The 16,706-nt window shown below is 41.8% G+C and overlaps 1 protein-coding gene across 1 annotated transcript in view; it reads left to right on the forward strand.

Annotated features, from left to right (window-relative positions):
- Positions 1-16,705, forward strand: part of SPATA6L (spermatogenesis associated 6 like) — a gene marked incomplete at its 3' end in the record, with an annotated part of 59,479 nt that extends 42,774 nt beyond the window's left edge. The window contains exons 8-13 of the mRNA XM_019645880.1: positions 1,323-1,562; positions 4,129-4,231; positions 7,781-7,815; positions 8,584-8,780; positions 15,020-15,113; positions 16,682-16,705. Coding sequence (XP_019501425.1) covers positions 1,323-1,562; positions 4,129-4,231; positions 7,781-7,815; positions 8,584-8,780; positions 15,020-15,113; positions 16,682-16,705 — 693 coding nt within the window. The remainder of the gene's footprint in view (positions 1-1,322; positions 1,563-4,128; positions 4,232-7,780; positions 7,816-8,583; positions 8,781-15,019; positions 15,114-16,681) is intronic.
- Position 16,706: the final 1 nt, after the last annotated feature.

Genomic DNA, 16,706 nt, shown 5'->3' on the forward strand with positions numbered 1-16,706 from the left:
ATGAACATCTTCTTCTGTACTTAAGTATTCTTATACCAGGCAATTTTTCATGGCTTCATAGTTTTCCACTGTATGGAAGTACCACAATTTGTTTGGCCAATCATTTTCCTATTGTTCGACACTTAATTGATATGTCAGGGTCCAGTCAAGAAAACAAACCACACCTGTTATTTTAATAGAAAGGTTTAATGTAAAAAAAAAATTAAAGGCTAAATAGGGGTTGGAGTACTGAAAGGTAAAAGGGGATCACTGAAGTGGTGGAGATAGTAATCGCAGGAAGTAGCTCCCACCTCTAGGGCTGGGGACACAAAGGGAAGATGCTGGGTCACGAAGAGCATAGAAGCCTGAGGAAGAGACGCCACAGAAAAGGGAGCCTGGGGAGGGGCTGCTTTCCCGGCTGCTTCCTCAGGAATTCAGAGGTAGGACTCTGATGAGCTGAGACTCAGACCTGCAAGGAGGGACACTGCTCACTGCAGGTGTCTCAGGAGCTTGGAGCAAGGATCATGCGGGGCTAGACTCAAATGTCTGAGTGCTGGTATGCCTGGGGGGAGCACAATGAGGCTAGTTCTGGGATTGTGGGTTGTGGGTGGGGGTGGTACTATAAACTGGAACCATTTGCCGCTGCCAAGGTGAGAAATGGTTGCTGTGGTGGAATAAGATGCCACACTGCAAGTGGCCAGTCTTGTCTTCCTCCCTCAGTCTTGCAGTCTCCCTCTAGCGCCTTCTAGTGGTGGAGCCTAACAGAACAGCTGGAAAAGAGGAAACGGGGTTTGCAGAGTGCCAGCCCCAGTATCATAAAGCTGAGTATGGAAAGTTGAGTTCGGAGTTGAGAGACAGTTGCTTACTTACCACTCACCAATAGAGTTGGTTTCTCATTTTTGAACTGTTATAAGAATTCTTGTAGCTATAATATACACATAACCATAATTATTTCCTTATATTAAATTCCTTGAAGTGAAATTGCTGGATCTGAGTATATGCCAATTTTTTCTCTTTCTTGATCTCAGTCTCTCCATATCCATCAGTCATCTATCTGTGACTGAAAGAGGGTGTCTGGTACTTTCCAACTTTCTCCTAATACAAATCTTACTGTTACTAATTGAAATATAGCATATTAGCAAGTTATAAATACTAGTGATGTTAAGCTGAACTGAAGAAAAATTAGAGAAATGCCCTTCCTTAAGTTCAGATTTTATAAATCTGACATGTTCATTCTTCCAGCTTAGTTAGACAAAATTCAATTAAATACAGTTATATTCTGGTTGAATTTATTGTTTTCACATTTTTGTTTCTAAAAGTATTGTTTCTTCTTTTGGTTTCAGGAAGAAAGATATAAGTCCCGAAGGCCTTTATCTACATCATATGGACCCAAATTCCTTCTAAATAATAAACAGGTGAAGCCAAAGGAGAATAATCTCAACAGACTACCCCAAAACATGAAATCCCGGGCGCCCTCTCCATATTCTACCAGGCATTCCTTCCAGGACCAGCCAGCTCAATTGAAGCTTGGAAATAATTTCAGAATCTCCAGAGAAAGCAAACCTCCTTTTGTAGTTAGACATGTAAGCCTAAAATTACTTTTCAGAGTTCTTTGGAAGGGTGAGGGTGTGAATGCGGGCAGAATAAAGGAAGGTTGGGCCATAAAAACAAATGGGTAACATTAAATACAGAGGGAACTCAAACTCAATAATAACTATGATTACATTATGTTCTCTTGGTAGAGTCATTGTCAGGAAGTTGCCATAACAATATCTTGTACAGAGGACTTGCTCAGTGAATGTCAGCCATCCCTATTTTTTTTTTAATATTGATTTTATTGGGGAAGTGGGGAAGGGGAACAGTGTTGGGGAATTGGGGGAGGGGAACAGCCACGTTTTTGTCCTTTGATCTTAGTTGTGGAGGGCGCAGCTAGCTCAGCTCCAAGTCCAGTCGCCATCTGGCTGCCTGTGGGCGGCTCACAGCTGCTCAGCTTAAGGTGCTGAGCTCAGTCTTTAGTTGCAGGCGGGTGGAGCCCATCATCTCATGCGGGAGTCAAACAGGCAACCTTGTTAGGAGCACGTGCTCTCACCAGCTGAGCCGTCCTGCCACCTGTTGGCAGCTCAGCAGCAGCTCAGCTTGGGTGCAGCCCACTGGCCCATGTGGGAATCGAGCTGGCAACCCTGTTGCTCAGAGCTTGCGCTCTTAACCAACTGAGCCACTCGGCGAGCCCCCAGCCATTCCTAGTTTTAATTTTTGAAAATATTAATAGAATGTGATGTCTACATATGGCAAAAAGAATCAGTGAACTGACGGGGGTAGGAGATGCATAACAAAGGCCAGCATATCCTCTGTACCAACCTGAAACTAAAGCTTCTCACCAACTTTAAAGAAAACTGCTTGAGTTTTTCAGATGAGGTTGTTGCTCACTGGCTGTACTTGAAAGAGCAGGAAAAATGTGTCTTCAGGAAGAAGCACTGGCATGCCATACTCAAAGCCCTTGATTAAATGCATCTTAGATGTAACCCTCAAGAAGTAGTGTGAAAATTTAATCACATTAGTTCTCTTAGTCGCCTTAAACATTTTGACTACTATAAAAGTAGTGGAAAAAATAGAACAGTTCAAAAAAATTACCCGTAGGCTCACCAGCATAATACAAATCAAAATTTTATTTAATTTAATGCATTTTCTTTCACCTTTTTAAATATTCATACTGTTTAATTTTTCTACACAGTTGTAGTTATACTGTACTATATACCAATTAGTTTCTTAATATACACAGTTAATATTACATTAAAAGCATTTTCTATATTATTTCATAATCTTCTTGAACATAATTCCACATTCTAGTTCATGACTTATTCTCCAGTAGTACTTCTAAGTTCAGTAGTTAAATATTGATATTATTAAGTTGGTAGTTTGACTTACAGTCACTAGTGGTGATGTTTGTGTATTAGATATGAAGCATAGTAAGCCCCAAAGTCAAGGTGCTGTTGAGATAACCATATACAGAGTTGGTTTTCAGGTAGAACAGCGATGTTCTTTGGCTACAAACTACAGAACAGCTGTTTTCTTCATGGTGACCTGGGTAAAAATGTCTTGCAAAAATCTAGCAACCAGTCTTTAAACATGGCATCATAAAAATATTCAACTGAGTTTATTGGACAATCTGATTTATTCCATTTGAAAAAAAATTTTGTAAAATACAACTTTAGCCTATGCCATTATGGTCTCAATAAGCTTAAAGTATCGTTAGATTTCTTAGGAAATAAAACTTGCTTGATATTTGTTTTATTTAACAAATTCATATACAGCCTTTACTATGTGCCAAACTCTTTTCTAGGTGCCTTATACATACTAACTTGTTTATTTAGCCAGGTTTTTTTATGATACCTGATGCTTCTTTAAGTAGAAGCGTTAAAAGTTAGAGGACCTAATGTTGTGAAGATGGTGAATTCTAATGAATATATTTCTTAAAGTAGAATGAAGAGTAATATTACAACCTACCTTCTTGAAATTTAAAAGCAAACAAACAAATAAGGTAAAAAAGAAATCCAGCAACTCTATGTCATAGATATTCTGGAAGAGTTCCTGTTTCAAGTATTTTGACCTGTTTGCAGATCATGTTGTCCAATTTAGGAAAGTATGGTCCCCTTAAGTAAAATAATACAGTCGTCACTATTCTTTTTTTCAAGGGCATAAACGCTCAGACTGGCAGGGGATGTGGAAGGCTGAACTGTCACCTTATGATAGATAATCCCTCTCTTCAGGGAGGACCCCACCTAGGCCAGCACTGCTCAGACTCTTCAGGAACTGAAACTCCATCTTGTTTTAAAAGATTGTAAAATAAACCTCATTTGCTCTTTTATGGGCTTGATTCTTACCAATGGTTAGAATATAAGTCCAACTTTAGTTCTTTATGTGAACACTGAGCCCATATACTCATGTTCTAGCCTCCATGAAGATAAGGACGAACAATTTTCCCTATTGGGATTATATTTAACGTACTTGGATACCATGATTTAATTTGTTCCCAACCTTCTTTTCTCACCTGCATGACCTGCACAGGGAGAAAACGGCATTGCAGGTAATGAAGAGAGGGTAATGTAAGCTATGGTAGTTTCAAGTCTTACCTCTTTCCTTTACTTTCAGGTGGACAGTGCAAAGCCCTTTGGTGAGAATGTTTCAGAGCATCATTCCCGCAAGTCTAGAAGAAAATCTAAGTTTTCAAACTTTCCCTTTTCAATGAGAAGAGGTACTCAAGTCTTTTGTGCATTTCTCTGGGAACAAATGTATCCTTCTAAATCTTCTTTTATTCTGTGGAATCACAAGTCTCTTTGGCAGCTTGGGGTTTAATTCACAAGTGCTCTCCAGCAGTGGAGTTCCCAGAGTTCCCATGGAGCAGAGTCAGCTGAGGGTTCGTTTCAGAGTTCCTCTAGCTTGTGAAGGAGACTTGTCACCAAGTGTCTTCTGGTTACAGCTGTTCCCTGGCCAGGCTGGAAAAGGAGGGAGCAGCTTGCCCTGATGTGAATTCCTTGCAAAGGCACCACTGATAGCCAACAAACAAGAGTCGCCATGTCTCTGATTGGGGAAGAGCAGGAGACCTAACATTTGCTTCATAAGATTCTGTGTCAGCAAGGAGGGGAGCCGACGCTATCTGAAGCAGTTAGGGGAAGGCAGGGGATCTCAAAGTTCAGGCTTCAGGACCCTGTTGCATTCTTAAACACTGAGGACCCCCAAGAGCTTTTGTTTATGTGGATGATAGCTATTAATATTTAGCATATTAGAAATTAAAACTGAGAAATTTGTAAAATACAAAGGCTGCACAAGCACACATTCCAGAATCCATCAGAGTGGAGATGTCATGACGTTATGTAGCTTTTTGAAAACTTCATTGTACAGTCATGAGAGAATGAGAGTGAACAAGGCAACTCATTTCTTAGTATTGTTAGGAGAGTAGTTTTGACCTTGCAGAGCTCCTGAAGGTCTTGGAACCACCTCAGGAGATCCCTGGACCGCACATCCTGCGAGTCACTGGATGAAAGCATCCCTTGAAGGTGTTTACCTTACGATTGAAATACATGAACCATGTCAACATTGAAGGTCATGGCAGTGAAGTGCAACCATTTTTTTTTTTAAGATTTTTTATTGGGGAATTGGGGGATGGGAACAGTGCTGGGGAATTGGGGGAAGGGGAACAGACAAGTTGCTGTCGTTTTGTTCTTCAGTCTAGTTGTGGAGGACATCGCTTCACTGGCCCAAGTTGGCACCATCATTGCGCTCTTCCCGGGCGAGGCACATCAGTCGCCGGCTTCTGGATGGCCGCTCACTGTGGCTGCTGGCCGCTTACGCTGGCTGCTGGCTACATAGGGTAGCCCATGGCAACCCACTGCAGAGGGGCTGCAGCCTACGCCATCACCGTGACTAACGGCAGCCCAGCTCCAGGTTGAGCTATTGTTCACCATCTTAGATGTAGAGGGCAGTGTCACTGGCCCTCATATGTGGGATCCGAACTGGGGCCCTCTGGCATCCCAAGCCAGCTCTTAACCAATGCGCCACTCGGCCGGCCCCCCAACCATTTTTAACTTAAGAAGCATTCTTGGCTAGAACGGGATGGTGGTGGCCCATTCTCTTTGACTCCTGGTAGGACTGGACCTGCACCATCCCTGACAACAGGTTCCCTATTTTAGGCTTAACGGTTTATACTTTCAAAGGCTGTGCAGTGTCTTATGGTAACTCAAGCCAGTGTTCTTGGATCATGTGTGACTATTCTACAGCAGCCAACCAAGGACAGAGTACACTTTGAAGCAGAAAGTGCTTTATCACCTCTGACATTTAATTTGAGGCCTTTGTAGCCTATTGAAGCAGCACTGTTTTCCCTATTACTGTGAAATCAAGCACCTGCAAATGTCCTTTGCCGGGGAGGACAAGTTGGGCTTAATGCTGGCTCAGGGACTCATCTATCACACTGGTCTCGGCCTTTGTCTTTTCTTAATCCTGGCAGGAGGAGAACTCAGGTTTCAGAGAGCTTACAGAGCGTGTACAGGTCACACACCAAGTTTTTGACAAACCTCCAGTTAGAGAAGACGTTCAGACCTGTGGGCTCAGATCCTTGGAACCCCTAGCTTCTAAGCCAGACCTTTGCTTAGGTCACCTGTCAGCTCATTCATCCAGGCCTAAGGTAGAATAATGCAGTGCTTCTCACATTTGAATGTGGATTTGAATCACCTGGGGATCGTGTTAAACTGCAGATTTTCAGTAGGGCTGGGTGGCTCCTGGGATCTTTCCTTTGTAACAAGCTTCCAGGTGATACCAGCGTTGCTGGTCCACGGACTGCACTTTGAGAAGCAAGGGGACAAAGGCAAGCAAGCCCCTGTGGAGGGGTGAGCTCAAGGCCAGTAGCAAGGGGGCCACAGGGCAGTTTTGTGGCCATAGCTGAAAAGGGCCTTAGCATTACCGACTCCCTAGGGGCTCAGCTGGGATGAGAGGGACATACATAATGTGAATGCCCAGAGGATATGACAGTCGCCAGGCTTAAAAATCCCTTTTCGTAGTTTCCTTCTCTACTGCCGGTGGCACAGGGGAATCAGCAGTCCAGGAAAAGCCCCTCGTCACTGCTTCAGCCCCAGTCAACTAGGTAGCCTTGCAAATACTCATTACAAGAGCATGTTTTTCTCTCAACCTCGAAAAATCCAGTTTAGTCTTGGCTTTGTCTATGTGCATTAATTACTTCACTTCCTAGTCATTCTTACTATTCTCTGGCATTAGACCTACTTATTTATTATGATTATTTAGGGTAATCATAATGATTTATATATATATATATATATATATATATATATTAAGATTTTTATTGGGGAATTGGGGGATGGGAACAGTGCTGGGGAATTGGGGGAAGGGGAACAGACAAGTTACTGTCGTTTTGTTCTTCAGTCTAGTTGTGGAGGACATCGCTTCACTGGCCCAAGTTGGCACCATCATTGCGCTCTTCCCGGGCGAGGCAGATCAGTTGCCGGCTTCTGGATGGCCGCTCACGGCGGCTGCTGGCTGCTTACGCTGGCTGCTGGCTACATAGGGTAGCCCATGGCAACCCACTGCAGAGGGGCTGCAGCCTATGCCATCGCCGTGACTAACGGCAGCCCAGCTCCAGGTTGAGCTGTTGTTCAGCATCTTACCTGTGGAGGGCAGTGTCACTGGCCCTCATATGTGGGATCCGAACTGGGGTCCTCTGGCATCCCAAGCCAGCTCTTAACCAACATACCACTCAGCCGGCCCCATGATATATATTTTTGCTGCATTATATTTCTCCAAGTTCTTCCATATTAATTGTCTCTAACATTCATGTTTACCTTGGACAAGTGTACTCAAGAGTTTCTGCATAAATAGGATTTCACGGTAACTAAATATAAAGGGAATGGCAGAAGAGGAAGAGTATATGAATTTTATATTAGAGCTACATGCTTTCTTTTGGCTGTGGGCACCCGGGCAAATATGAGTTTTCCAGGCTGCTTGAGGTTTACTGAACTTATTATATTATTTTAGATTCTCTTTGACCCTTCCCATATTTTTGTCATTAATAATGTAACCTCATTGTTGACCTCAAGAGGACAGAAAAACTCATAGCTAGAATTGCTGCAACTCAAGGGAGGCTTAAAAGTGATAGTGCAATTCACAAGGGAACATTTAAGCTCTTTAATAATTCATTCATTGTGTAATATTTTTACACTGCTGTGGAATAAATGTAACAGCAGTTTTAGGGTTGGTAACAATGAGTCATTAAAACACCTGTTCTTCTTCCTTCTAGCTTCTTCTCTTGACATCTGTGCAGCTAACGTAAAGGTAATTTTAGAAGTAGCATTTGTAAAATGATTGATTTCCAGCTATCTAATGTCTATTATTGTGCTTTCTCCAGTGAGTGGTGAAAAGCATATTTCTAACTAGTGTTCCTTATGGAATGAATTGCTGTAGTTTAACTAGAGTTTAAGAGGTGCCCGGGCTGCACTGTCTGCTTTGCTTTGCTTTAATTGGTTTGTTGCCTTCATATAAGCTTTTTTCATTTGTAGGGTGAATCACTAATGAGGGTGTATGTAGGCCTACTAGCTACTTTATCAGTAGAATTTTCACTGCTTTTTTGAATACCTTTATACATAGAGATAATAAATCGCTTATTCTTGAAGTTTGATTGGTTTGTCAAGGTGAAGGGACAAAGTTTTATGTTACAACATGAAAAATAGATGTATGCAAAGAAAATGGAGTATACTGTGCTTGTTATGCCATAGTATTTAAGTATTTCATTAAAAAATTACATCTTTCCCAAACCCAATAATCCCCAGTTCTCACAAATCAAAGTTCAGAGCATGAGTTTATTTTGGCTAGTTAATGCATGCCAAATGTACAGAATTCTGGTTATCTTTCCTTGACCTTGACTCCTGAGCATTTTGTCTCTAGTCTTCTCTACTCCTGCCCTCTTTTATTGCAGGAGATCCTCGGGGCAGGTATTGTATCATCTTGGCCCCAGTTCTCTTCCTTGTCCCATCCTACCCCAGCTCTAAATTAAGCAAGCAAAAGCAAAACTACAACTAAAAAATATTGCACATTATCACTCAGGTTATCAAAGAGCCAGACGAACGGATTGTTTTAAGGAATGAGTCACCATCACCTTTAGGTTCAAGGAAGTTTGGGAAGTGCTCGCCCAGTTACGGTCACCGAGGGGATGCTGACTTCCACCCAGAAACTTCATTTGCCACCTCCCAGCCCTCCAGATCTCCCAGCCCTCTTATGGGTCAGCTTCGTCTCAGAGAAAGGTCAGTGGCAAGTGCCTATCTCTTTACTGCCCTGTGGTCTGGCAGGACTACAGCTGGGTCACTTCATCAGTTTTGCTTCCTTAGAAATATTCAGCTTATCAGGTGACACCTTGATATGAAAAATTATGATTCCTTTAAAATTCTTCCTCCAAGTAAGAGTTGGGCCTTTTCTCTTGCCCCTGGAAAACATATCTCAGGATGTTCGTTGAAAATGGGACAGACAGCTAACTTGGTATAGATACTATTTGTCTATCCACCTTTAGCTGTTATAAATTTTAAAATGCAAGCTTTTGATTTCACCAGTATCAAAGTGCTCGCTATAGAAATTTTGGAAATTACACAAAAACAAAAAGGAGTGAGAAAAAAATCACCCATAGTCCTGTCAGACAAAGACAAACATTAACAGTATATGGGTATATCTCCTTTCTCTTTTTCTAGACTTGGTTTCTTGATTTGTTTATATTATTGTTACAAATTTAAAAAACAATGATTGTGTATGTCTGGAGGGCAGGCCAGAGATGGAGAGCAGGAACTTTTATTTTCCTAACTGTACTCTTTAGTAACGTTACTAACCATCTGGTTTGCCCAGGACTGTCTCGATTTTAACCCTGACAGTCTTGCATTCTGAGAAAACCCTTAGTCCCAGGCAAGCCAGGACAGTTGGTCACCTCAACTCCAGGGAAGTAGCACCAAAGATATTAGTAAGATAGTTGTTTTGAATGATGAATATGCCAGTTTGCTTTATTCTGCATTGTTGGTGATGAGAATAAGAGAAATCCCTATATCAAAATAATGCAATTGCTTACAAAGGGGCTCATAGTAAATATCTCAGAACAAAAGTGGCCCTGAAATTATAATAGGAATTATATTAAGTTTGAGGTAGACTAAGAAAGTGACAGTGCATTCTTAGTGTTTTTCAGAAATGATAGAATACTTTTATATTAAAATGTTTAATAATCAACTTGAGGAAACCAAATAAAATATTCTAATAAAATCTATTAAAGAATGGTGAGTTCTTGATTAGTTACTTTATTGGAAGAAATCAATATAACATACATTTTTTAAAATTGGCCTTGACATCCAGAGACAAGTGGTCAGAGACACATTGACACCTGGCCTCCACCCACGGTGGCTTATCCTCTTTCTACCAGCCTGGAACAAAGCAGGAGGGGTTACCCCGGATGTGAAGACCTAGAGAGAATTGATTTTAAATGGAGAGGGGGAAGAACCTTCAATGAGTGGTAGTCAGGAGATTTGAACTCTAGTGCTCATCTATCTCTAAGTGATATGTGATCTCACACAAATATTTGGACTTTTAGACTTTAGTTTCCTCAGCTGTAAAATGAGTGTACTGATCAAAGATCCATCCTCTGACAGCCACAAAGTGCTTCTCTGCTGCCAGAACTGGAGAAAACCCACGGCATTTGTCCATGTGCCTTGTTTTGATACATCGCCCAAACTCCTTATAATCAGCATAGCAAGCTTTTCCGAGGGATTGAATTGAGTATACATTTATTGAGCACCTATTATGTACAGTGTACATGATGGTGATATGTCCTTGTTTTCCAGTGGCTCACATGCTAGACAGAGAGGCAGGCATACCCTATTAATATGAAATGGACTGTGGTATGTGCTTGACAGAAGTAGAATTCAAATGTGAGGGAAAGACAGGGCAAGAGGAGGTTATTTCCAGCAGGAGGGAGATCTAGGAAGGAAAGCCTTATTCCTTTTAAAATAAATTTGTTAGATGGTTTATGCATTCACTCAGCCAGTCTTTCACCAGTATCTTTATGCAGCAATCCTTTGATTCTGAACTCTGGCTCAATAAAGAGTTGTCTCATATATATTGAGTAAAAATCCTTGGGATTGGAACTGGGCCTGAATAGGGGAGTGTAGAATCTCTGCAGTTAAAAGAGTGCCTCATTGGGGCGGCCGGCTAGCTCAGGTGGATAGAGCACAGGCTCATAATAGCAAGGTTGCCAGTTCTATCCCCATATGGGCCACTGTGTTGCGCCCTCCACAACTAGTTTGAAACAACTACTTGACTTGGAGCTGATGGGTCCTGGAAAAACATACTGTTCCCCAATAAAATAATAATAATAAAAAAACCTTAAAAAAAACAAACAGTGCCTCATCAATTAATCTCAGTTTAAAAAAAAGACATGTGAAGAATCAGTTACCAGTTCATGGTGCTTAGTAGACATTCAATAAATATTTGCTGACTACAAGAAAAAAAAAATAGTGCCTCAGAGGAAAAGCAGGGTTGATAGTTAATCTGCTAGGCCTATAATGGAAATGTTAACATTTAAGACGTTTCTTTTGATCTCAGAACTTGCAACCCAACAGAGGATGTAAAAAACATGTACACAGATAACTTTGTACAAGGCAGGACTTTGAGAATAGTACAGACCAAATACTTTCGGAGAATAAAGGATAAGGAAGGCACTTCTGGAATGTTTTACGGAGGAGAGGTATTTGCATATGGGCCTGGAGGAAGGGGCTTGGATTATGGTAGATTAATGGAAGGGAGGCAAGAAATTAAAGGGCACTGTCAGCTTCTAGAAGTTTGGCCAGCTTAGGGGAATGGTGGGTGCCAATGCTGAGGGTCTGAGAGGGGACCGTGCAAGCCAAGCTAAAATGTTTGGGCTTTGTTGGAAGGCCGTGGGGAGCTTTTGCAAGTTCAGGCACAGGAATAAGCACAGCTGAATCAGCTATCTCTGATGAGTCAGCAAATTCTATGTGCTCAAATATAATAACTTTGGGATTAATTGGACTATGATTTTATAAATAAGGGCGTGACCAACAGTGACAAAGAATAACATAGTCACAGAAAGGCCATCTGGTTGGCCCAGGACTGTCCTGGTTTTAGCTCTGAAAGTCCTGCATTCTGGGAAACATCTTTGTCCTGGGCAAACCAGGAAAGTGGCACTGAAAATAACATTTTGAAGACAGCTTTTCTGAATGAAGGACATCCCTTTGTATCCTTGTGGACGAATTCATTCCCTGTCAACTTCAGCTTGATCAAATACTAGCTGCTACCAAGTACTTTGCCCCAGCCTCACTCATGTCAGCACCATTGGGACCACTCTCCCTATGCCCAGATCAGAGAAGTGTACTGAATTTTTGCTAGCTTAATACTGAAATCAATAAGGGCCAAAGTTGCCCAGATGAATTGGGAGACAAATTTTGGAGTAACAGCCCAAAGTTTAATGGAGGAAGTAAAAAACCTTTTAACTAGTAGGGTAAGAAAATGGTAGTCCCAAAGGGGAGGGAGGAATACTCTCGAGCCTGTTTCCTATCTCCATCATCTGGATAGTGTCACATCCCTTCCGCACACATCCTTGCTCTTCCCCTGCATGAGGAGAAGGCTGTAATAAAGGCACAGCATTGCTCCTGTCTGTTAACTCTTCATTCTCAGAGATCTTCAAATGTAACATTGATTGGATATAATAATAATAGTAACAAATGTAGGAATTGTTTTGGTACTGATTACTCAAGACCTGTGAAAAAACATTTACAGTGTTCAGCTGGTGGCTCCTTTTAGATGCTAACTTAATTTATAGCTTCAAAATATTTCTGTGCCTTCCTCTTAAAAATTCTTAGAGGAGTATAAAAATAATGTTCCTGGCCTTTGCAAACATGGGCAGCGCTTTAGGCGGTGCTTTCATTTGCTGAGTTTTCCTGGGTTGGTAATGGATTTGTGTAGATCCAGTCATACCCTTGGTCTTGTCTCCCTGGAAATCAGCAGTACAAGCTTGCTACAGGAAGAGCAGGATGGATGGCCTGGATGTGAGTCTCAAACTAAGCAGAAGGGCAGCTACACCGGGAGAGGCTCATTGGTGTGGTGGCCATGATAATGACTGATTGATTCCCAAATGTTCCTGTCATTTCTAGTTTGTTGCACATGTATTAAAGAGAACGATTTTATCCAAATTGCTAAAATCCTCTAGGCATTTTAAGAAAACAATATCTGTGCTTTTCATAATCAAATTGCAAATTCTGCCTCAGACTTTAGAAATTGGTACCCACTCCCCTCACGAAAATGAATGAATGAATTCATCAAATAAAGGATGAATTCAATCACTCAAGCAATATTTATTAAACACATATTGTGGTATTCAATATCTACAAGGCCCTGGGAGGAACTATTAACCCAAGAGTTTTAGTCCCAATTTCAGTCCAGGAGTAGAGACCGACATTAATCAAATAATGACAAAATGTCCACTGGGGAAGCACTATAAATAAGGAGTAAATGGATTCCAAATGCATAAAACAGGGAAGCTGACCTCCTCTATAGGAGGAGAATCAGGAAGGATTTTCCTGGGTAATCAATTAAGCTGACCTTTTGAGCAGCACCATGGCAGCTGGCAAAAAAAAGCACTCTACCAAAGGTGCCAAGAAGGGAGCCAAGAAAAAAGTGATTGACCCATTTTCTAAGAAAGATTGGTATTATGTGAAAGCACCAGCTATGTTCAATATAAGAAATATTGGGAAAACATTTGTTATAAGAAGTCAGGAGACCTAAATTGTATCTCAAGGGTTGTGTTTTTGGAGTGAGCCTAGGTGATCTGCAGAATGATGAAGTTGCATTTAGAAAATTCAAGTTAATTACTGAAGATGTTCAGGGCAAAAACTGCCTGACTGGTTTCCGTGGCATGGATCTTACCTGTAACGAAATGTGCTCCATGGTCAAAAAATGGCAGACCGTGACTGAAACTCATGTTGATGTCAAAACTGCAGATAGTTATTTGCTCCATCTGTTCTGTGTTGGTTTCACTAAAAAACACAACGATCAGATTTGGAAGACCACTTATGCTTAGCATCAACAGGTCCACCAAATTCAGAAGAAGATGATGGAAATCATGCCCCAAGAGGTGCAGACAAATGACTTGAACGAAGTGGTCAATAAATTGATTCCAGATAGCATTGGAAAAGACATAGAAAAGGCTTGCCAATCTATCTGCCCCATGATGTCTTTGTTAGAAAAGTCAAAATGCTGAAGAAGCCCAAGTTTGAATTGGGAAAAGTCATGGAAGTTCATGGTGAAGGTAGCAGTTCTGTACAAGCGACTGGGGATGAGACGGGTGCTAAAGCTGAGCGAGCGGATGGATATGAGCTCCTAGTCCAACAATCCATTTAAAATTCAGTCTTCTCATGGTGACAAATAAAGCCTGTTCACGATGTTTAAAAAAATTATTGAACTGAGCTCTGGAGGGTGGGTAGAAGTTAACATGAGTGGAGAATGGGGTTGGAGGTTGCAGCATTTGAGGCAGAGGGAGCAGTGTTGGCATATGCCTGTGGAGGGAGAAAATGCTTCATGTTTGAGGAACTGAAGATGCTGTAAGACCTGTAGTTAAGTTTGTGTCTGGTTGACCTAAAGTAAATGAGATATAAAATAAAATACTTATGGTAGAAAATAATTGGGATTAAATTTTGTATTAAAAATTTTTGGATTACATTTTTTTTAAGATTTTTTATTGGGGAATTGGGGGATGGGAACAGCGCTGGGGAATTGGGGAAGGGGAACAGACAAGTTGCTGTCCTTTTGTTCTTCAGTCTAGTTGTAGAGGATGTTGCTTCACTGGCCCAAGTTGGCACCATCATTGCGCTCTTCCCGGGCGAGGCAGATCAGTTGCTGGCTTCTGGACGGCCACTCATGGCGGCTGCTGGCCACTCACACTGGCTGCTGGCCCCTCACGCTGGCTGCTGGCTATACACAGTAGCCATGGCAACCCACTGCAGCAGGGGCTGCAGCCTATGCTGTCACTGGTGACTCATGGGCAGCCCAGCTCCAGGTTGAGCTGTTGTTCAGCATCTTAGCTGTAGAGGGCAGTGTCACTGGCCCTCATATGTGGGATCCGAACTGGGGCCCTCTGGCATCCCAAGCCAGCTCTTAACCAACGCGCCACTCAGCCGGCCCTGGATTAAATTTTTAAGTGTAAAAGCAGGATTTGTTCTTTAGTGAAATAGCTAAAATACACAGTAAAGTACAAAGAAGAAAGGAATCATAGCCACACACACAAGCACAAACTATTGTTAACATCTTGGTTATATTTATTCCCTGTAATTTTCCTATGTGTAAGTTTAATAAAGACATTGAAACCACATTATGTATGCTCTTTTTCATATTGCTGCTTTTTTCTCACTATTGTCATAAACATCAACCGATGTTGTTAGGTCCTCCAAATGTTGTTTTTATTAGCTACATAATGCTCTATCCTGTTTAATGTGCTGAGCAGGTTCCACCCTGGCTGTCAGTCCACATGGAAGAAGATCCACGAAAGTGTGTGCGGTCTTCTGGCGTCCCAGAGAGCTCGGCAACACCTAAACAAGGTTAGGGCTTCTGGTAAACTAGATCTTTGCTGACAAAATAGTAAGGGAACTGGGACTTACAGGTTAGTGGGGAAGATAGACATTAATGACGTAACCACAGAATTAAATGTAAAATTGTGACACTTACCAAGGAGGGTACATGGTGTCCTGAGAGTGTATTATGAAAAGGGGTACTTGACTTTGTTGGGAGTCAGGGCAGGCTTCCCTGAGGAAGAGACCGTGGAGCTGTGATCTGAGCAATGAGTAGCAGCCAATTTGGAGCACAGTATGCACCAAGAGGAGGTCCTGCAGTGAGAGGGAGCATGGTCCTTTCAAAGGGCTTGGAGAAGACAGTGTAACTGGGCCAAAGCACACTCCTTCCCATTAAGCATGGGAACCCTAGTCCAAGGCAGAATCCGGGGAAGTGTGTGTGATCTGTGTAAGGCCATAGTATGGAAGAAAACTTTCCTAAAAGTTGTCGAATGAACTCAAAGAGAGTCTGGAGGTTTTACTAGAAATAAATGATAGAGATTTATTCAAGGGTCTTAGAGTTTGCAACCTGGAAACACAGTCAGGCAAAACTCCCAGTGTTCCAAAGAAGAGAGAAAAGTAAAAATTCTTATGGTAAAAAGTATGTTCTTAAGAATAGTCAGTCCTGTAGTCATAGCCCTAGGATTGGTCCAGGACGGTTATCAGATGGCTGGGAGTCAGGATGATGGATGCCAGGTGGTATGGAAGATGGGTACCAGGAGATCTGGTCAAGTCTGGTGTTCTAGACGTCAGGTGGATGTATACGTGAGTCCTTCAGGGAGTTAATTAAAAAGTTATCTGGAGGCCCAGATGGGTATCCAGGCATTGACACAGGACTGAAAAGTTCAAACAATTTTTTAAGTTCCCAGGTTAGTTAGAACAAGAATGGAGTCTTCCTCATGCCTGAACCTTCATAATGCTAACAATTGTAACAGCTTGGTTAAAGCAACCCCATTTTATATATTCCGTGTCTTCACTTCCCCCTCAAAGTTAATAAGGTGTTTTGGCTGTTTGACTTTTATGGGGGTATGGGGAGTGTTTCTAATGCCTCGATAGATAACACCCAGTACTTGGTCTACAGCCATTAGCTAAGCTACCTGTCACCATTTCAAAAGAATTCAAATGAAAGGTCAACAGTGCCCCCAGTGGTTGGGTTTCACATGATGCCATGTAGTTGAACTGGTCATATCCTAATTTATAGGATGACACTTATAAATGAATAATGATTACCCTAACCACAGGGGTATTGAATTACTTTACTTCCTCTAGGCAAAGCCTTGGCTTTGCTTTGTTAATTCCCAGTCTTTTCAAGTAAGAAAATCCTTCAAAATATAAAAAGGAAGGAACAGGGAGGGAGGGAAGGAGGGAAAAAGGAAGGAAGGGAGGGAGAGAGGAAGGAAGGTAGGCAGGTAGGTAGATAGGTAGGTTCACATTTATAGCAAACCCCACATATATGGCATATACGGGATTCACAGAGCTCTTAAATGCAAAACTACACATCTTGCTATCATTGATCTACATTACGAGCACTGCAACTGCTGTATTTGTTTTTGTTACAGGAAGATTCTATCTCTGAAGTAAACT

Source organism: Hipposideros armiger, unplaced genomic scaffold (assembly GCF_001890085.2).
Source record: "Hipposideros armiger isolate ML-2016 unplaced genomic scaffold, ASM189008v1 scaffold_95, whole genome shotgun sequence".
NCBI classification, from domain to species: Eukaryota; Metazoa; Chordata; class Mammalia; order Chiroptera; family Hipposideridae; genus Hipposideros; species Hipposideros armiger.